The sequence below is a fragment of the Hylobates moloch genome, unplaced genomic scaffold (genome assembly GCF_009828535.3).
Source record: "Hylobates moloch isolate HMO894 unplaced genomic scaffold, HMol_V3 SCAFFOLD_4, whole genome shotgun sequence".
NCBI classification, from domain to species: Eukaryota; Metazoa; Chordata; class Mammalia; order Primates; family Hylobatidae; genus Hylobates; species Hylobates moloch.
The window spans coordinates 107,690,565-107,713,459 of record NW_026652279.1 but is presented as its reverse complement, the minus strand read 5'-3'; the positions used below and the strand labels follow the sequence as shown (position 1 = coordinate 107,713,459).

The 22,895-nt window shown below is 36.4% G+C and overlaps 1 protein-coding gene across 8 annotated transcripts in view; it reads left to right on the top strand.

Moving 5' to 3' along the window:
- ZC3H13 (zinc finger CCCH-type containing 13) overlaps positions 1 to 22,895 on the top strand; it is a 101,628-nt gene that overhangs the window by 55,334 nt on the left and 23,399 nt on the right. For all 8 annotated transcript variants that reach the window (XM_032150830.2, XM_032150824.2, XM_032150825.2 and 5 more), the window contains exons 9-11: positions 11,921 to 12,231; positions 15,239 to 15,703; positions 19,840 to 20,031. In XM_032150830.2, the coding sequence (XP_032006721.1) occupies positions 11,921 to 12,231; positions 15,239 to 15,703; positions 19,840 to 20,031 (968 nt within the window). The remainder of the gene's footprint in view (positions 1 to 11,920; positions 12,232 to 15,238; positions 15,704 to 19,839; positions 20,032 to 22,895) is intronic.

Genomic DNA, 22,895 nt, shown 5'->3' with positions numbered 1-22,895 from the left:
TGGGCTGGATAAAAGATCAAAGCAGCCACAATTGAAATCAGCCACAACATTCCTTTAAGCCAGAGTCTAATCCGGAGCAAGGTCCTAACTCTCTTTAATTCTTTCGAGGCTGAAAGAGGTAAGGAAGCTGCAGGAAAAAAGTTTGAAGTTAGCAGAGGTTACTTCATGACATTTAACAAATGGAGCCATCTCCATAGCACAAAAGTGCAAGATGAAGCAGCACATGCTGATGAAGAAGCAGCAGCAAGTTATCCAGAAGATCTAGATAAGATAATTGATGCTGGCCACACTAAACAAATTTTCAGTGTAGTTGATACAGCCTTATTGGAAGAAGATGCCATCCAAGATGTTCATAGCCAGAGAGGAGAAGTCAATGCTTGTCTTCAAAGCTCCGAAGAACAGGCTAACTCTCTCGTTAGGGGCCAGTGTAGCTGGGGGTTTTAAGGTGAAGCCAGTGCTCATTTACCATCCTGAAAATCCTAGGATTTTTAAGAATTATGCTAAATCTACTTTGTCTGTGCTCTTAAGTGGAAAAACAAGCATGGACGACAGCACATCTGTTTACAGCATGGTTTACTAAATATTTTAAGCCCACTGTTGAGACCTATTGCTCAGAAAAAAAGATTCCATTCAAAATACTACCGTTTGTTTATGATGTGCCTGTTTACACAGGAGCTCTGATGAAGATGTAAGGAGAGATTAATAGTTTCATGCCCGCTAAGACAAAAGGCACCCTACAGCCCATGGATCAAAGACTAATTTTTACTTTTGAGTCTTATTTAAAAAATACATTTTATAAGGCCACAGCTGCCATAGATAGTGATTCCTCTGATGGATCTGGGCAAAGTAAATTGAAAACTTTATGGAAAGGATTTACTGTTCAAGATGCCATTAAGAACATTTGTCATTCACAGGAAGAGGTCAAAATATTAATAGTTACGGGAGTTAAAAGAAGTCAATTACAACTTTCATGGATGACTTTGAGAAGTTCAAGACTTTATTGAAAGAAGTAACTGCAAATGTGGTGGAAATAGCAAGAGAACTAGAATTAAAAGTAGATCCTGAAGATGTAACTGAATTGCTGCAATCTCAGATCAGACTTGAACGGATGAGGAGTTGCTTCATATGGATGAACAAAGAAAGTGGTTTCTTGAGATATTGTCTACTCCTGGTGAAGATGCTAGAAACATTTTTTTAAATGACAGTGGCACCCAATTTAGAGTGTCACATAAACTTTGTTGACAAAGCAGCAGCAGGGTTTGAGAGGATTGAGTCCAGGTTTGTTTTTTTGTGTATGTGTGTGCTGTTTTTCTTTTTGTTCTCGCTGTAACCCAGGCTTAAGTGCATTGGCGCGATCTCAGCTCACTGTGTCTCGCTATTACCCAGGCTTAAGTGCACTGGCGCCATCTCAGCTCATTGTAGCCTCCGCCTCCCATCAAGTGGTGAAGTGATCCTCCCACTTCAACCTCCCAAGTAGCTGGGCTTACAGGCATGCATCGCCACACTCAGCTAATTTTTAAAATTTTTTTGTAGAGATGAGGTCTTGCTATGTTGGCCAGACTGATCTCGAACTCCTGGGCTCAAGTAATCCTGCCTTGGCCTCCCAAAACATTGTAGTTATAGGCTTGAGACACCATGCCCAGCCGACTCCAGTTTTGAAAATTCTACTGTGGGTAAAATGCTAGCAAACAGCATCACATGCTACAGATAAATCTTTTGTGAAAGTAACAGTCAATTGGTGTGACAGGCTTCATCATTGTCTTATTTTAAGAAATTGCCACAGCCTCCCCAGCCTTTTGCAGCCTTCATCCTCGTCAGTCAACAGCCATCAGCATCAAGATAATACCCTTACCCACAAAATGGTTACACCTCTCTGAAGGCTTAGATGATTGTTAGCATTTCTTTAACAATAAAGTATTTTAAAAATTAAGTTATGTACTTTTTTTTTTTTTTTTTGAGACGGAGTTTCGCTCTGTCACCCAGGCTGGAGTGCGGTGGCGCAATCTTGGCTCACTGCAAGCTCCATATCCTAGATTCATGCCCTTCTCCTGCCTCAGCCTCCCAAGTAGCTGGGACTACAGGCGCCCACCACCACGCCCGGCTAATTTTCTTTTTGTATTTTTAGTAGAGACAGGGTTTCACCATGTTAGCCAGGATGGTGTCAATCTCCTTACCTCGTGATCCGCCCATCTCAGCCTCCCAAAGTGCTGGGTTGACAGGTGTGAGCCACCGCACCTAGCTTGTACTTTTTTAGATATAAATCTATTGTACACTTACAAGACTACAGTATAGTGTAAACATAACTTGTGTGTGTACTAGGAAACCAAAAAGTTTGTGTGGCTCACTTTACTGTGATATTTGCTTTATTGTGGGAACCAAACCTATGTTTCTGAGGTGTACCTGTATTTTAAAACTAAACAGTATCTTTGTCACTGTCTTCAGATTGATAAGGAATGTAAGTAAAAGTTAATGTCTAAATTCCTTTTGGAAAAAACTGCCCTTTAAAAATGTCATAATGGGCATGTTAGTAGTGTTTTGTTTACTAGGAGGTGTTGTGTTTAAGTAAAATTGCTAATTCATTCATCCAACAGTTACTTAAATACCTGTTCTAAAGCTGGTATTGCAGCAGTGAGCAAAAGTATTTCCAAAAGTTTTGTTAGTACAGGTAGAAGTAATATAGTGATGGGGTGTGTGTGTGTATGTGTGTGTTTGTAAAATAGTGTTTCCAAAAACGTGGGTTTTGGCTTTGGGTTTTGTTTTTTTTTTTCCCTTCAAGTATGACCCACTAGGCTTACTGGATATAAGCAGTTGCTTACATTTCTTAAAGGATGGCTCTCTGTTGAGTTACCCATTTACATGGCATAGGTGTGCATACACATGGCATAGGAGATGCAACAATGCTACACGATCCTCTGACTTTAAATCCTTCTAGCTGTTCTCTGTGTCTCAGTTGTCCAAATCCAAAAATAAATTGTAACAGTTAATGCTTACTGAATTATCCATTACTCATAACAGATAATAATTGTGTCTCAGTTGTCCAACGTTCTGTATCAGGTGCTTTTAACCCAAAGTCCATTGGTGGATTTTAGGGGTCTACAGGCTTCTTGAGTTATGTATAAAACTTTGCCTGTGTATGCGTTTTGGTGAGGGAGAGTGCCCATACCCTTCTAGAAAAGTTCATGATTTTCCCTTCTCCAAAAAAATGTTAGAATCATAAATCATTCTTGAAGCCTAGGACACTAACCTGATGTCAAGGATTTGAGTACTTTCCTCTCACACTGTCATTGGCATGTCAAGTTTGTTAAAAATGTACTCTTCCCAGAGTATTTGTAAGTTTAATATGAAATTCTATCATGTGGTTAATTTTTAATTGAATAATTTGGAGACTTCAGCTCTTAAATGAATGTTATCAGTGTCTTCCAACTTAACTTTACTCAGCTTTGATTTATTTATTCAATGTTGATCAAAACCTGAGTACTACTCATTTACGCAGAGAAAAAGCCTTGTGGATTTATTACTGTGCTTTCAGAAAATATAGCAATTTCCCATAATTTTTTTTAAAATAAACTTTCCACGACCTACTCTTTACAGAGAATAGTAAAGTACTATTTCTACCCCCCTTATCCTCAAGGAATACATTCCAAGACCCCCAGTAGATGCCAGAAATGGCAGATAGTGCTGAACCTTGTATATACTATGCATGAATTTCTTTTTCTTTATTCATAATTTCATGTATAGACTATTCTTTCTTATTGTAGATTTTTGCAACCTCAGCATACAGTTTTTCTTCTTAAGAACTTTCATGTTTTCACTCAAAGGAAGTACTTTATGGCTTTTTTTTTTTGCATATTCAAATTGCCAGCATCACTCCTCTTTGCACTTGGGGCCATTATTAAGTAAAATAAGGGTTACTCGAACTGCATAATTACTGTTATTGCCAAACTGCAAGTCAATCTGATAACTGAGATGGCTACAAAGTGATCAGTGAGCAAGTGCATACAGTGTATAGTTGCTGGACAAAGGGATGATTCATGTCCAGGTTGGGGTAGAGTGGAACGACAAAAGATTTCACGGTGCCACTTAGAACTGTGTGCAATTTAAAACATATGAATTGTTTATTTCTGGAAGTTTCTGTTAGTATATTTGGACTATGGTTGACCAGGGAAAGCAAAACAGCAGGTAAGCTGGGCCTATTGTAGTGGGAACCCAACAAACTAATTTTTTTTTCCTGTAAGTTGTTTAGAAGAGACGTAAATCAAAGGGAAATTAAGTTTATTTTAGGTGTTTAGTCAGAAAGATAATTTTTGAGAGGAATACTCTGTGTCAATATTCCTAACCTATTATGTCTAGATAATCCTAAATTGAATATTTATAATGATCTTTTCGTAGATCTGTAATACTTGCTTTTATCAGTGTACTCACTTATATTAGTATATATTCTTTATAGTTTCCCATGCTAAATCAGGAAAGTAAACTAATACATTAGTAGTATTTTAGGAACAAGGGTTTAAATGCAAAATCTTCTTGGATAATAATGAGAAAAATTATCTGACAATTGCATGTCGCTCATTCTGCCAGATATTTTGGTTTCAGTATGATTCTACTGACAGGTGATATGTTTTAATCATAATGCTAGGTTGTAGGACTTTGCGGTCAAATGAAAAAATAGTACTCAGAGCATAGCTAACTAAAAAAAACCATCATTCCAACACAATTACCTGAATGTAGAAATCTGCTTATTACTTGATAGTAGTTGGATCAGGTCGTTCTTGTATTGCTATAAAGAAATAACCTGGGACAAGGTAACTTACAAAGAAAAGAAGTTTAATTGGCTCGTGGTTCCGCAGGCTGTACAAACATGGCTCCAGCATCTGCTTCTGGTGGGGCCTCAGAAAGCTTACTAGGAGGAGGTGTGCTGAAGTAAAAGCGCTAATTCATTTATTCATCCAACAGTTACTTGAGTACCTGTTCTAAAGCTGGTATTGCAGCAGTGAGCAAAAATATTTCCAAAAGCTTTGTTAGTACAAGTAGAATAATGTGGTGGGGTGTGGGTGTATGTGTGTAAAATAGTGTTTCCAAATATGTGGGGTTTGTAATACAGCCAAACATGATTATATTGCGCACTAAGCTTATGAAAGGCTTGTGTTAAGAATGAAATCATATTATAAACATCAAAACAACTCATTCACAATGGATAAAAAAGAAGCCTTTCACATTTAGTCAAGTTAACCAAGGCTTGGACTCTCTTTAGTAGGTGTGATGTTGGGAAAATTTGTTGAATTCAGGAGAGAAACTCATATCTAGATAAAGAGTTTATGACCCTAAATAATTGTACTTTTAGCTTTTGTCCAACGTGCTTTGCAAAATTGGAGACTTGAGGAAGGCTGTTCTCAAGTATTTTCAGAGAGGTTTTTAGTAGCAGCTGGTGGTTCGGAAGTTTAGTCCTATTCCAATAATTGATTCAGTCAGAAATGCATAATATAGAGTCAATTCTGTAAAGAATGTAGGGCTGTGTTATAATGACATTAATAAAATAGCCTCCACCTGCACTGTCAAAATCCATCCTAATCTGGCTGTGGTTTGGTGCCAGGTGGTGGCATTTTTTTTTTTTTTTTTTTTCACTGATAGTTAAATGACCATGGGAAGAATTTTGGCTCCTGTGACTAGATGGAACTTCCAGGCCATTGGCAGGGATTTCAGAAATCTCCCTTGCTTGGCACCCAGTGGCCTGACCTGGGAAGGTATTATGTCTGGGAAATGCAGATCGGGGACTTCTGCACCTTCCTCTCCCAAAACTGGATTACGTACTGTTTCTTGGCGTGGTTTGGTCCTCTGCTTCATATTCTTGCCACCCTGCCCTATCCCCAGCAGAAAGTAGTAACTTTAACTGGTTCCACCAAGCGGAAGAAGCCAGTTGTCTTATGCCAATGTGTGTTGCTTCTGGGTTTTATCGTATTTTAAATATTGATTCTCTTAACTCTGGGAGCTTAAAAACAATCCACACGTGTGTGGCGGGAATACCAGCTATTTGTCTTTTTCTAACCCTTGATCACATTGGTAGGTACAGTTTTTAGTTCAAGCCGTGTTGTTGACTATGTCTATGTAAGGCTCTTACCTTGAACCACGTTTCATGAAAGTATTAGTTGTTAAATTATTCTGTATTTGAATATCATTAAAGGATGGGCTAATTTAAGGGTTGTCTTTAACATTTTTTATTCTGAAATTGAAACTTTTGAAATTACAGTTGACCCTTGAACAATGAAGGGGTAGGGGCATCAACCCCTGTACAGTTGAAAATCCTTGTGTAACTCTTGACTCCCCCCAAACTTAGCTACTAATAGCCTACTGTTAACTGGAAACTTTACTGATAACATAAACATTTGATTAACACATATTTTATATGTTATTTGTATTATATACTGTATTGTTATTACAAAGTAAGCTAAAGAAAAGAAAATGTTAAGAAAATCATAAGGAAGAGAAAATACATTTACTATTCATTAAGTGGAAATGGATCATTATAAAGATTGTCCCGGCCGGGCGCGGTGGCTCAAGCCTGTAATCCCAGCACTTTGGGAGGCCGAGGCGGGCGGATCACGAGGTCAGGAGATCGAGACCATCCTGGCTAACACGGTGAAACCCCGTCTCTACTAAAAATACAAAAAATTAGCCGGGCGTGTTGGCGGGCGCCTGTAGTCCCAGCTACTCGGGAGGCTGAGGCAGGAGAATGGCGTGAACCCGGGAGGCGGAGCTTGCAGTGAGCCGAGATTGCGCCACTGCACTCCAGCCTGGGGGACAGAGAAAGACTCCGTCTCAAAAAAAAAAAAAAAAAAAAAAAAAAAAAAAGATTGTCCCTTTGAGGAGGCTAGGAGAAATGCAAAAAGGAGGGGTTGTTCTTGCTGTCTCAAGGCTGGCAGAGGCAGAAGTAAACTCATACCAAGTGTGGACCCTATGTTGTTCAAGAGTCAACCATACTGCATTTGTGCATGCAAAAATGAAATCTGAACAAAATTATTAGTACCTTAGTGAATATTTTCTTGTATTATCTAGAACTTATATGAGGTTTTTTTTAATCAAATCTGTTTTACAAGTATCATTATGTATTTACGGAGTAGTGATCTTTTAAAAGATTCCCACAGACAGATGTCCTCCTAGTTCTGTAAGATTGTTTAGTTAGAAATGATTCCGTTTCCAGGGAGTATTTACCCTGCTGCAAAAGAATAGCAAGCTACTAGGTGTAAAACAAATCACACAGAAGCATTTTCTTTTTTCATCTTACAGGTTTATTTAGACGAGTAAGATCTTGTTATATTTTAAGTGGCACTTACCTGCCTAACACTCTCCAGTGCTTTCTCTCATGCTTAGAATAAAATCCAGACTTTTACCATGACCTGTAGCCCATATCTGGCTCTGCCTGCTTACTGATTCCCTCATGAGACTGTTCTCTGATAAATTGTGGTTCCACTTGGCTTCTTTCTATTCTTACACATCAAGATCCCTCCTACCTCCTTTGTGCTTATTGATCCTAAAGCTCTTCCCTCAGATCTTCAGCACTTGGCTCAAATATATCCTCTAGTAAAGGTCCTTTCCTTACCAAGCAACCTAGAGTAGTCACCCTGACATAGTTTTTGTGTTTTGTGATCAAGGGTTAGAAAAAGACAAATAGCCGGTATTCCTGCCACACACATGTAGATTGTTTTTAAACTCCAAAAGTAAAAAGCATATACTTTTTGTGGTTTTTTTGGACCTAACGGTTCTATTTTGTTGTCCTTTTGTATAAACGTTGTTACATTAATTAGCAGAAATTGTCTTTCTTTGTCATTGTTGGTTTGCTCCCTAGATCATAGACTCTGTTACTAGATAGACTGGGTTCCAGTCCTCCCTCAATGTATTAGTCAAGGTTTTCCAGAGAAACTGAACCAATAGAAGATATGTCTAGAATGAGATTTACTTAAGGAATTGGCTCATGCAATTATGGAGGCTATAAAGCCCTATGATCTGGCTGCAAGCTGGAGACCCAGGAAAGCTGGTGGTGTAATTCAGAAGCGTGAGAGGTAGAAAGCTGCCTCCATTCAGAGTGTAAGACCTGAGAAGCAAGGGCAGATCAACATTCAGCTCAAGCAGTCAGGCAAACAGAGAATGTAACCTTCCTTCATCTTTTTGTTCTGTTCAGGCCCTCAGTAGATCGGATGATACACACATTGCTCAGGGCCATCTGCTTTACTCAGTTTACTGATTCAAATGCCAGACTCTTTTAGGAAGCCCTCACAGATGTGCCCAGAAATAACGTTTAGCCAGATATCTGGGCATTCCATGACCCAGGTAACCCAGTTATGCCAGAAGTTGCAAATTTTTTTGTGAAAAATCAGACCTTGGCCATGACCTTGAGCAGTAGGATATAAATAACTCCCACAAGCTTAGCATTCCAATAATGGAACACTAGGCATAAATGGATTAAGTTGACACATAAAATTAACCATCACATTCAGTTACCTTATTAGATTGTCATAAAGATTGAGTTAATATATGACAAGCACTTAAAATAGTGTCACGCACATAGTAGCAATATATGTTACTTGCTATTATTAATGTCATTACTATTGTTGTGTTAGTGGTTTTGTTCTCTTCATTTCTGTATCCTCATTGCCAAAAATAATACTTGGAGCTTAGTATGTGCTCACTTAATATTTGTTGAGTGAATTAAAATGATTTAATAAGTATAAACTTCATATGTAAAATAATAGAACCTAAATATTTCTACTTGTGAAATGTGTATTATGTTGTATTTTATCACTGAAAACAGATGATTTTGGTAGTGCCCATATTACCTTTGTTTTTTAAAAATGTATACATTTTACATGATTTTAAAGGTTAAAATATGAATGTTAGTGCATCATGTAAGCATATTTTCATATTTGAGAAATAGAAACCATTTTTTGAGAGAAACATTGGTGTTACTATTTTTAAGTAAGGCTGGGGTAAACCTATTAGTTTGCAGGTGAAATTACTTGCATCTTGAATGAGAGGCGTTTTTACTTTTAAATGTCTTAACTTTTCACATTTTTTCCCAAAATGAAATATACCCTGAATATTCTCATTCCACACCACACCATATCCTAACTATGGCAGCACTAAAAATGTTTGATTGGAATCTAGTCAGATTCCATGACATGGAATCATGTTTGACTGGAATCTAGTCAGACTAAAGATCAACTTTTCCCTGTATACAATAAATCACAGTGCTCTTGCTTACATTATACAGGTTTTTGTTTTAAGGTATTAAGCTTCTCGTCATTAAATAAAATTTCCTTTTTTCTTTATTTGAATTTCGAGTTTCACTAATTTTTTTCCCTCAGATAAGAAACCAGCCAATTATAAAGCATAAGACGAATTAATCTGAAGTTACTTCTAAGTGGAAAAGTACTTTACTATAGCTCTGTAATAGTCTATAGCCAAAGTACTATTAATTTTCACCAGATTTCAAGACAGTTTTGTTACTTACAATCATTCCTTTTATATATATGCAGAATGGACATAGGTGAAGGTTGAGTAAGAAGAAAATATGATTAAAAAGTTGAAGCCATTATTTGACAACACATTAGTGTTCTGACCTTAATGTGATAGCCTGATTATCCTAAGTTTGAAGTTTTTTCTTCCATGCTATAGCCATCAAGTTGAATAGAAATGTGATTGGACCCTAATGTGTTTTTTAAAGGTAGTATATATGAACTGTTTTGTTTAAGTTTTATGAACTAATAACTCAAGGCTATTGTAGACATTCTTGAAACAATTTTAAGTGTACCCCAGAAATAAACACAGAAGTAACCAAAATACCAGTTCAGTGGAGAACCATTCATTCTTTAGTTTTTTAAATTGACGAGAACCGTCAAGCATGGTGGCTCATGCCTATAATCCCAGCACTTAGGAGGCTGAGGCAGGATGATGGCTTGAGCCCAGGAGTTCAAGACCAACCAGGGCAACATAGTGAGACCTTGTCTCTATAAAAAATAAAACAAAGTAGCTGAGTGTGGTGGCCTGTGCCTGTAGTCCCAGCTACTCAGGAGGCTGAGGTGGGAGGATCACTTGAGCCCAGAAAGCCAAGAGTGCAGTGAGCCATGATCATGCCACTGTACTCTAGCCTGGGCAACAGTGAGACCTTCCCCCGCCCCCCCCCCCCGCCCCTCCGTCCCCCCAAAAATTTACTAGAACTTAACGACATTGAAATTGAAATTGAAAATGAAAACAACCAGACAATACTGACTCTAATTTTTACTCTTGCAGTGATTTTTCTGTTCAGTAGGATGCGTTTAGATGGGCATTGATCATAAATGGTTTTCCAAATTTGGCTAAGACCCATTGAGTATTTCCACTCATATTAGCTGTTAAGTTAATAAATTTCTATTTAGAGTCAATTAAATTTTAGTAGCTTATGGCTTATCTTTTTATGTTAGAAAGGAATCACTATTTTATTAAAAGTATAAAACATTAATCAAGTCACAGAAAACTTGATGTTTAAGTGAGTGTAGTGTTCTAGTTAGCTGACTTTTTATTTACTGCCACCCAGAGGTATTTTTATTCACCTAAATTCTTTTCTGCATATTCTTTCTAATATATTAGATCACTTTCCTGACTTAGTAACATAGTTTATAGATTGAAACCATTTTTTGATAAAGGATTTACTAAGGCATCATTTATAAACATAGTTTAAGGTAGTCGTTCTCAGCTGGGGGTGATTTTGCCTGGTAGAGGACATTTGGCAATGTCTGGAGTAATTTTTTATTGTCATAACTTGGAATGGGAGGGATGCTACTGGCATCTAGTGAGTTGAGGCCAGGGATGCTGTTAAACATCCTATATATAATGTACAAGACACTCCCCCTCCTCCAAAGAGTTACCCAGTACAAAATGTCAGTAGTGCTAAGGTTGAGAAACTGGTTTAGAATTAGTAATGATTTGTGCCGTCATTGCACATGCTAAAAAAAATTTATCATAGACACTGAAGATAATTACAGAAATACTTTGACTTAAAAAATCAGAATTTTTTTAATAAGCTTTTAGCTCTTGAGATGATTGCTTTGAGGAATATTTATCTGGGCATGTCTAGAATGTTATTTTTTAAACATTATTTCCTGCTGCTTCTTACTTATTGCACAGAAGTTTGGACAGGACCCAGGTATAGTAGACTCTAGGATTGATTCAGATGTGCTTAATGATCACATCTGTTTCATGAGGTTATGTGTTGTTTCTCTGGTAGCAGTGAAAGAAAATGATTTGAAGGGAATAGGGGAGGCCTTAGTTGAACCAAGAACTATGAACTAACTCTCAGTTTGTGCTTCCCACAGTGAAGGCAGATTACTTAAGTTAAAGACAGTATATATTTTGTTATCCTTTCCTTAATTCTAGGATTCTTTCATGTCCTAAATGTCAACCCATGCAGCGTGGACTTTTTGTTTGCCTTAGCTGATGCTAGCATCAGCTAGCATGGCTTTTCCCATAGCCATGAATTTACAGGCATTCTCAAAGCCACTTTCTCTCTAGATCTCAGTAGTATGTTTTGCCATAGTTTGTGGGTTTTCTCCCTCTAAGTACTTGTTCACACTGTCAGAGATTATCAGAGTGAATTCCATACTTTAAGTTAGGGTACATGGTGTATGTTGGAAAATGCAGTGTACTTTGGCACCAAAGCCTGGGAGAAAAGCACTGCATATCTCTTCTTGAACTGTCGCTTCTAGTTGACTTAAAGTTAAGTCACATTGTTAAAAAAGTGACTGACTTAGAATTTTACAGCATTGTGAATTAAAATTTATCCTGAAGTTATTGTCTGTACTTTCACATTCACTTTTTTGTTTTTAAAGATTTTCCTTTGGCTAGAAATGAAGCTCTTGAATACATGTTTTATTGTTACTGTTTTCTCTTGTAGGTCTACTTCCCCAGCAGGACAGCATCATTCTCCTATATCTTCTAGACATCACTCATCTTCCTCACAATCAGGATCATCTATTCAAAGACACTCTCCTTCTCCTCGTCGAAAAAGAACTCCTTCACCATCTTATCAGCGGACACTAACTCCACCTTTACGACGCTCTGCCTCTCCTTATCCTTCACATTCTTTATCTTCTCCCCAGAGAAAGCAGAGTCCTCCAAGACATCGCTCTCCAATGCGAGAGAAAGGGAGACATGATCATGAACGAACTTCACAGTCTCATGATCGCCGTCATGAAAGGAGGGAAGGTGTGTACTGTACTTCAATTTTTTTAATTGAAAAATTGAACATCCAGCTTTATTGTTGTAATAAGAGATGGAGAAAGACTTTGCTATGTTAAGTCTTCTGTAACACACAGACTAGAATTCTTGAGGGCAATAGGAGATGCTTAACAACATGGGAATGTTAGCTATTAGGTGTATACAAGTTGGTATTTACAAGTATGCTAAGCTGGTGCTTTCTTTAGTTAAGATGTTCTGGCCAGGTGCAGTGGCTCATGCCTGTAATCTCAATACTTTGGGAGGCTGAGGTGGGCGGATCATGAGGTAGGGAGATTGAGACCATCCTGGCTAATATGGTGAGACCCCATCTCTACTAAAAATACAAAAAATTAGCCGGGCCTGGTGGCATGCATCTGTAGTCCTAGCTACTCGGGAAGCTGAGGCAGGAGAATTGCTTGAACCCGGGAGGTGGAGCTTGCAGTTGGCCAAGATCGCGCCACCGTACTCCAGCCTGGGCAACAGTGCAAGACTCCATCTCAAAAATAATAACAATAATAATAATAATAAAAGATTTTCTGCTGAGTAAGTACTCTCAAGTTCTAGAAATTTTTGGCCATCTGATTCTTAGAGCATCCTTTTCATTCGCTAAGTTAATGTCTTTTGAAAACAAGGAGGTGAAGGGAAGAAAAGCAAGAAATCAGAGAGCATAGTTTGAAAGCATCAGAAGTGTTTTGATAAAGGAGTGAGGGCTGGGGGGAATTGTAGAAGGTCATTGCAAACCAAGTAATCAAATTTCTAGGTCATAATAAAGAAGCAAGCAAAGCAGTTTTCCTTTCTAGATCCCTGAGAATTAAGTTAACTTTGGATTTGCTATTCCCTATTCAAGCTGAGATTTTATTGTTACCTGGCAATAAAGCCTGTTTAATAGCTCTCATCTCTTTACTTCTTGTCTAAGCTTCTGGTCTTTGTAGATTTAACTTAACAAGTCTGTTTTCTAACTTCTCCTGTGTTCGTTTTTTAACATAGTTAAGTACTCAGGAAATGCTTACTTGCGACAACATTTATATTTAATATGCACTTTAAGCGCCTCTCGGTGCGTGGAGTACAGCAGTCTCCTATGAAACATGTTGAATTTAGTATTCTCTTCTTATCAACAGTGCAAGCAATAATCAGTCGGGTTCTTTTGTTCAAGAAAATGGCGGATGAGAATGATATTCAAGAAAATAGGCAGGGACTGGAGAAAGCACCTATTTGATAGAATTTTTTTTCTGTATGTATGATTTTGGAACTAGGTCAGCACAGCAGTATTTATGAAACATTGGTAAGATGGAAAAATTCTCTTATATTGTACCTTTCTATAAACTTTAATAAGATATTTAACAACTAGAATTGACCAGGAATATAGTACATATTTAATGACTACTTATTGAATGAAAACTCCATTAACATTATTAAGCATACTAATGAAGGGAAAATAATAAGCAATTGAGTCTCATAGGAATGCTTGTGTTAAGAAGGGACTTAAATCATAGGCGTTTTAAGTTCTTTGTAAGGAAGATGTCTGTTTAACCCTCCATACGAGAGATTTAGCAGGCAATTGTTCCTCTCTATTTAGATGTCATTTTCTGAAATAAAGATAATTTCGGTGGAAGGATAGGGAGGTAGGTAAAGAAGAAAATACAGTACCTAGACGTATTTGTAAAGACAGATGGGCGCATCATGAGAAAAAGATCTGGCACTAAGTGAACACATTTTCAGGTACAGTTGGTATTGGGGGAGGAGTAGAAGTGAAAGATATGCACAGAAAGGGATGGAGATATGTCAGATCTTTGCCTCTTGCCTTTGTCCTTAAACAGGACTTGTGGATATGGATATATGGACAAAGGAATTGGTGGGGAAGATAGGTTATTGATGAGGGTCTAAGGGCCTTGTGGTTACAAGATGTTTTGGTCCATGAGAAAGTCTGTGGGCCTAGCCACTAAGGACAAAGAGAAAAGGAGGTAAACTTACAATGTTTTGGGCATGAGGCTGCTAGAGTTGCCAAAATAGCCTCAGACTAGGGCAATTCCAGAGTGTAAGGGCAACTTGCAGAAGAATCTGATAAAAAGGGCAGAATTTATTCTTTGAGGTTCTCTTGTTAATTCTTTGGTTTCATATCAGATTTGTTATAATCAATTTGTGCCCTTTCTAAATATATGTAAAGAGTGGTTTCTAATCTTTGCAAATTATGGGGTTGACTAAGCCATCTAAGTTTTGGGCCTCTATTTCTTTATTATAAAATGACATGGTTTGTTTAGATAATCAGTGTGGTTCAGTCCAGCTTTAAAAGTGCAAGCATTTATTTTTTTGTATGAAATGCTTTTTTGTTTGTTTATTTTAAAGAGAAAAAGTCTCCTCTTACTATGTTGCCCAGGCTGAACTCAAACTCCTGGATTCAAGCGATCTTCCTACCTCAGCCTCCCAGGTAGCTGGCACTGTAGGTACATGCCACCACACCCAGCTAGAAAATGCTCTAAGTAGGGAAAGCTTTAAAGACTTGCACACATGAGTGTTATACCATTAAACAGTGCAGGAAAAGAGAGTGAATAACAGTATCACTCAATCAGCTAGCTTACTAACCATAGGCTACCCTAAAGTGCTTAAGTACATTTGAGGAGGTCACATATGGTCTAGTTTAGCCTAGCTTAATAGTTGATAGAAAAGATTAAAGTAACTGAAGTGTCTTTGTATCTAAAAGTGGTTTCTGAAAAGTAAGCCATCAATGATAGGAGATGAACTTATTTGTTTCAGTTGTTTAGGATCTGTAAGTATAGGTAAGTTGGGGCAGAGGAAATTCATGTTCAGAGTTTATCTAATGAAGAACATTATTATCAAGTGTTAATTATCTTTGGAATTTTAGCTTCTTGTTTATTTTTTGCAAAGAACATGAATTGTCATTGTAATAAAATTTTTAAAGTTCTGTATTAAATATGTTTTCTAGTTTCCTGAAACTTTGTAAAAGCAATTACAGTCGATTTCCAAAATTGCATTACAGATACTAGGGGCAAACGAGACAGAGACAAGGACTCAAGAGAAGAACGAGAGTATGAACAGGATCAGAGCTCTTCTAGAGACCACAGAGATGACAGAGAACCTCGAGATGGTCGGGATCGGAGAGATGCCAGAGATACTAGGGACCGAAGGGAACTAAGAGACTCCAGAGACATGCGGGACTCAAGGGAGATGAGGGATTATAGCAGAGATACCAAAGAGAGCCGTGATCCCAGAGATTCTCGGTCCACTCGTGATGCCCATGACTACAGGGACCGTGAAGGTCGAGATACTCATCGAAAGGAAGATACATATCCAGAAGAATCCCGGAGTTATGGCCGAAACCACTTGAGAGAAGAAAGTTCTCGTACAGAAATAAGGAATGAGTCCAGAAATGAGTCTCGAAGTGAAATTAGAAATGACCGAATGGGCAGAAGTAGGGGGAGAGTTCCTGAGTTACCTGAAAAGGGTAAGGCTTTTGACTTGTCAATGAACTGTATCTTATATAGAAAGTATAAAATCTCCTAAGATTTCTAATATGTTGTTTCTTACATTCGTTATTATTTTGTCACAGTAATTTTTAATTAATTGAACTTGTAGTCTTCCTTATAAATTTCTAATTGGAATTACTAATTAAAATAGCAAAAGATAAATGGAGCTTGAGCTAGACCCCCCCAATTATATCCAGTCATGCCTATCATCTTGATTAATGTGGAACACTAAGAAAATCACTATCAGACAAAAAAGTAGAGTCACGAGGAAGTTGCTTTCTATTAAATAGGTATAAATATGATAAAATGTTCATTAAATTAAAGTAGGATTAAAGTGGTGGGTTTTCCAAATTGTTGGCATCAGAAATGACTGATTTGTGTATTCTTCAGGATTTGTACTTGCTTCAGACCCTGTGAAACTGCCACATGCCATTATCTTGAGCCATTTTTCTTTTCATGAAAAGAATTTGCCATCACCCAAATGGCTTAAATATATTGTAACTATTTACAAACTGCTGAGACTTAATTATCATGACCTCTCTTTACCTCCACCTGCTTTTCTCTCCTCTCCCCAAACACTGCTGCAGAACTTTGATCACTTTTATTCTTTCCATTGGTCTGTTAGTCAATCCTTGGTCAGTATTACAGCTTCATATTTGTGTTGAGGGTCCTTTAGCTTCTTTGAGCTGCCTTGTCTTTTCTTGACCTTTTACTTTTTCATATGAATTTTAGAAAACAGTTTTTAATTTCATAAAAAAACTGTTGGATTTTTATTTCAATGCATCAACTTAATCAATTTATAATATTTCCCATTAATATTTTTACATTTTTTTTCCTGGGCATCCTCTATTTTTGTTGCCGTTGTAAATAGTACTTTTACATTTTATAAGATAAAAAAATTTTTAAATTATGCATTTACATGGTTCAAAATTTTGGATGTATAAAAGGATATATAGTGAAAAGCCTCCATCGTACCCTGACCACTCTTTTGCCAGCTTTGTATGTATTCTTCCCAAAAAACATTTTACACAAGCAGATACATATCCATTTGTTTTCCCCTCTGGTTTTACAAAAATAATTTTTAAAAGCACTGGAAAAAACTATGTACTGTTTTATGTCCTACTATTTTCAACTAGTAAAAATATCTTTCATGTCTTTCTTTGTGGCAAACAGCTATTTTCTTCTTTTGGCACTTGTTGTCTATTGTAGAATATACCGTAAAGTCAGCAAGTGCTGCATTACTGGGTATTTTGGTTTTCCAGTCTTTATCTCTTTCAAACAGTGCTTTAGTGAATAACTGTGTACATATGTCACTAAATGGTGTCTTTTAAAACATTGCATTTTCTAATGCTTTGTTGGTACGTGGAAATGGTAATTGGCATTTGTGTATTAATATTACATTTAAATGATGTTGCTGTATTTTCTTGATCTAATTAGATTCTCTTAACAAATGTTCCTAGGAACAGACTGATTTGGCTCTTCTTTTCTGATTATTAATTTTCTGTCAGTAACCTGCTGAGCATCTTTATCAATACAGTGTTAAATATAAGTAGAGTGGGCTTTGCTTTGTTTCAGATTTTAAAGGATTATTGCTGGCATTTTATTACTAAGTATGGTGTTTGTAGATTTTTGCAGATACTTTTTATTGTGTTAAGGATTAAGTTCTCTTCCCCATTTTAGTTGTCAGAAAATACTCTGTTGAAAGTCGGTTCTTTGGGATATGTATTTGTTAACTCTTATTTTGTGGCTCAGTGGTCTGTTTTTATGTGTTCTGCATATGCTTTCAAAGGAGTTGCATTTGTAATGGTTGAATGCAAAGTGTTTCTCTAAGATAAAGTTTGTTTACACTTTCAAATCTACATGTAATTTTTCTTAGTCTGCTTGTTCTGTCATTACAGAGAGGTGAGTTCAGTCTTCCACTATCATTGTGGAATTTGTAGATTCGTTGATTTCTTCTTATAGTTTGATCATTTTTTTGTTTGAATATTTTGAGGCTTTGCTGTTAGGTACACGTAAGATGAGTTACTTATTTCTTTATTCATTATAGAATGACTGTTTATGCCAGGTTTAGGCTGAGCATCCCTAATCTGAAATGCTCCAAAATCTAAAACTTTTTAATGTAATTTTTTTTTTTTTTACTGTAGCCACTAGCAACTCTGATAAAATCCAGACTTTTTGAGAGCTGACATAACACTCAGAGGAAATGCTTATTGGAGCATTTTGGATTTCCAATTTTTCAGATTAGGGATGCTGAACCAATATAATGCAAATATTCCAAAATCCAAAACACCTGTGGTCCCAAGCATTTCAGATAAAGGGCATTCAGCCTATATTTTTCTTGAAGATTGTTTTGCTGGCAGCTGTCTTTTGGTTAGTATTTGTTTGATATATCTTTTTCCGTCCTTTCAGGCTTAATTTTTTTTTTAAATGTAACTCTAAACCACATATAGTTTTAGACAGATTAAATCTCCTCATTGTATCTTCTTTCATTCTTAACTTTCAAATTTTTCATCTCATCTGTTTCGCCGCTAGGTCATATTCTCAGGCTTAACTTCTAGTTTACCAATTTTTTCTTAGCTGCATCTAATCTGATGGTTAATCCATTCATTCCTAGATGTTATATGTAGCCTTTTTGTAGTCTTTAAAAATGTTTTAAATTTTTTCTTCCTGGTCTTTAATTATTAAAATATTTTTCACAGCTATTTTGATTATTAAAATACCCATAGAATCATGCTGTAATTCTTTTAGGTCTCAAAAGCCTGTTACATTTATATTCTTTGTGTTTTTGTTTGTTTTTTAAATCTTGGGGAAGTGCTTTTTGATTCTGCTTTGGGTGGGTTGGTTTGTCATATGTTCTTTTAAGTTTGGAGTGAACTCATCTTTGTCAAGATTTATCTGTGATAATTCTATGAGGTTGAGGGCAGGGCCCTCAGAGTTTCTATCTTTATTTTTGCCAGATATTCCTAAATTATCACAGCCCCAGTACTGTTTCTTTCTCTACTCCTAACCCTCGCTGCTCAAAAAAAGTTTTTTTTAATTTCATTTTGTTTTGAAGTAATTAGGAATTCACAGGAGATTGCAAATAAATGTACAGGGAAACTTTGTTTATCCTTCTTCCAACTTCTCCAGTGTTAACATCTAACATCTTACCTATAGCATAGTATCAAAACCAAACAATTGACATTGGTACAATCCATAGAGTTTATTCAGATTTCACCAGTATACATGCACTCGGGTGTGTGTCTGTATATAGCTTTATGCAGTTTTATCATATGTGTAGCCCATTTCCATAGTCAAGATACTCATCTATAACATCCTAAGATTCCTTTTTATTACCTCTTTATAGCCACAACCCTTCTCTGGCCCCCGGCCCTGACCCCCGGCAACCTCTTATGTGTCCTTTATCCTGTAATTGTCTCGTAAATGGAATAATGCTATATGTATCCTGTTGAGATTGGCTTTTTCACTCAGCATAATTTTTTCTTGGGGTTCATCCAAGTTGTTGCATATATCAGTCATTTATTTTTATTGCCAAATAGTATTCCATGGCATGCATGTGCCACAGTTTGTTTAACTGTTCATCCATTGAAAGACATTAGGGTATTTTGCAGGTTTTGGCTGTTATGAACAAAGCCACTGTGAACATTTGTTTCCCACATCTGTTAATGAAAATTTTCACATACAATTTAATGTTGTCATTAACATTGGTGTTCTATGTTGGGACGTTTTCACTGTAAACTGTATTTAAGCAATAATATGTACCCATTTTTTTCTTTCATTATTTTTACATATCTGTGAATTAGATATGAAGAAATAGTTTTTATTTTTTGTCTTTTTGGGGGGACAGGTTAACTTTAATGAATCTTATTATTTTATGATTTTATTGTATGACTTTTATATAGATAGGGAAAACTGGGACTTTGTCTACTCAGGTCAGTCATTGGACACCTTGATTGTTCTGATTCATTGCTTGATACTCTTTTCAGGAGTGATTACCACACTTTGGAATATTAAATATATATATTAGTGATTTTTAGGAGGAAAGATTGTGACTGATGAAATTTGTTGAATAAAGTGTATGTGGTAAACATTTGTGTGTCTATCCTTTGTTTAGGAAGTCGAGGCTCAAGAGGTTCTCAGATTGATAGTCACAGTAGTAATAGCAACTATCATGACAGCTGGGAAACTCGAAGTAGCTATCCTGAAAGAGACAGATATCCTGAAAGAGACAACAGAGATCAAGCAAGGGATTCTTCCTTTGAGAGAAGACATGGAGAGCGAGACCGTCGTGACAACAGAGAGAGAGGTTTGTCAAACAGAATTTTATTAAATAGTGAACAATATCAATTGGGCGAATTGTTTTTTGAAACAGTTACCAATTTACTTTTTAATATAAAATATATTTTAAGGCTTGTGCTTGATGACACATTTGAAACTATTATATATACTCATATAATGTTTGTTCACATGGTTTAGGAGGGATTATGTCAATAGCTAGTGACCAGTACCTACTGGCAACAAAGTGCAAAAACTTGGGTGCCCTGCTGTGTGTCTCTCATCTTAACCAAATAGCTTATAGACCTTTAAAGAATGTAGATGGTTGGGTTCTATTCCAGGCAATTCTGATTCAAGAAATACCTAAACCTTCACATCTGAGTATCCTGGCTACTCACTCATTTGCTATGATCAATAGAATTTTATAAGTACTTCCAGAAAGGAGCAATAAAAAAAAACTGATGATAAGGCTGGGGATTGTTTAGAGAAATATTTTATTTGTATTCTATCCTGAGAAGATATGGTATTTGCTTTAGCTAATTTGACATTCTTATATGTCTTAAGCTAAAACTTTTTCTGTTCATCTATCAGATGATCTCTTGAATCAATTTTGAAGCAAGATTACTAGGAAGCACTTAAGAAGGGTTGTAAATACTTTCTTTGGCAAGCTTTTATTTCTGTACTTATTAGGGCCTTTAAACATTAAAAATTTTATGACGGTCTTACCAACCTTGGCTGAAATAAGGTTCACTATAATGCTGAGATTAATATAGCATGAAACTTGATGGCCCAGAGAATTGAATATTGATACTTTACTATGGGCTGAATCAAAGAGGTAATATTATATCTTGATTGGTTAGTAGTGGGAGAAGAATAAAGTTTCTAAGGCTTCTTCTACTTTTGGGAGCATAGATAGGATCAGAAGTAGGAGAATTGATTGGGTTGAGTTTGTAAGGTAAGCCTAACGCATTTTGGTTAAAAGATGTGTAGAATTTCCTTAGTTACAGATAGGGCTGGAGTTTCTACGTTCTGTGTTGATATCTGAAATTTTTTCTTCCCTGGGACTTTTAGAACTGGTGATGCTTTTTTTTAAATCTCTTTTTTCCTTTTTTTCTTATTTTCATATCCTTGCTCAGATTTTTCTCATCTCATGCGAATTCAATAGTAACATTTGGTTTCAATCTTATGGTTAGTTCAACCACATGTATTGATCTTCTGCTAGGTGCCAAGAACTTTGATAGTTGCTTTACATATATTCTGACTTAGTCTTTACAATATCCTTCTAAGTGTAGGTTTGATAAAATAATTCATGTTTTCACAGTTTTGGGGAATAGATCTAAGATTAGTAAGATTACAATATTATAGAGAAGTAGGTTCCAGAGCTGGAATTCAAACTCAGGTCTTCTGACCAGAAGTTCAGTTCTCTATTTTAATTTTACTGTAACTACTTCCATAATTATCAGATGTATGATTGAAAGAAAAATATATTTTGGAGGCTAATGAATATTTTACAAATATTTGTTGAGTACCCATGTCAGGCACTTTGCTAGGCACTTGAGGTACAATAATTCTTGTCCTTGTTGAATTTAATGGGGAGAGGGAAGAACTCCCCACCCAAAAAAGCAAAGTGTGATAAATGCTACTACTCTATATAAAAGTTCTGTGAGAAGACAAAGGAGCAAACACAATTCTGAACAATTCCAAGAAAGCTGCCTAAAGAAGTGACATCTGAATTAGGGCCTGAAGGATAAAAGGAAACTATAGAAGGAGCACTTTACAGGGAGAGGGTGCAGCATGTACAGACACCAGGACTGAAAGAAACATGTGCTTTGGAGTAGTAAGGAATTACGTTATGAGGTTGGAGTCAGAGTATGCTATAATTGGCAAGGTAGAAAAGAAGCCAGGGAAAAGGACTGATGAAAGACTATAGGCCAGGTAGTAAATGACCTAAGTTTAGCCTAGTCAGGCTAAAAATTTGATTTTAATTGCCTTTCACTGCCTACAGGATAACTGCTTTTAAACAGTTGGAAGAAATAATTTTCATCAAAAACATATTAAGCGTGTTGGGAAAGATCGGAAACAAGGATACCAGTTAGTTAGACTATTGATAACATACGCATCTAAGAAGACTTGATCAAGGTCTGAGTTAATAACTATAGCTATGGGGACAGGAAAAGGAACAAAGAAATATTTTAGAAGTGAAGTTGATGGTACTTGGATATGATGAGGCTTAGACAACTCAGAGATTGTCAGCTTTAATGAATTGGTATGTCGTTTATTAAAATAAGGAAATATGTAAGTAGAAGCACATCTTTGAATAACACATTTTGGGGGAAAGATAGGGGAAGATAATTTAGACATATTAAAGTGATGTTCTTATATTCTTTCCATTTTCCTTTGAAGGAAGTAGCATTAATATTTTGGTTGGGAAAATATATCTCCCATGAAAGCATGTCTGAATAGTCTATTTGCTGATATTGCTGTAATTAGAAATTTAAAGTATGATTTGCTATAAGTTAATGGTATTGAATTTGTTTCAGGTTATCTTGTAATGATTATGATGTCGGTATGACTCCTCCAAACTAGGAATTCAGACAATTACAAAAGATGGGTAGATAGCATTCTAGGAATCCAAAGTATGGTACAGAAGAACCACTTTAAGTTGGTTTCAGCAAAAGTGAAAGGGTTTAAGAAAACTGACTTCTAATGCATCTACCATCTCTATGACATTGGGAAGACAACTCTGGACCATAATTTCCCAAGGGGGAGAAGCGACTGTGTAGGATTTCATTTTGATTTAGCTTTAAAATGCTATGATCGTTTGTATCTGGGTCTATAACCTCTAAAATAGTAAAGATAGATAATTCTTGTCTTTTTAATCAGTGATTAGGAAGG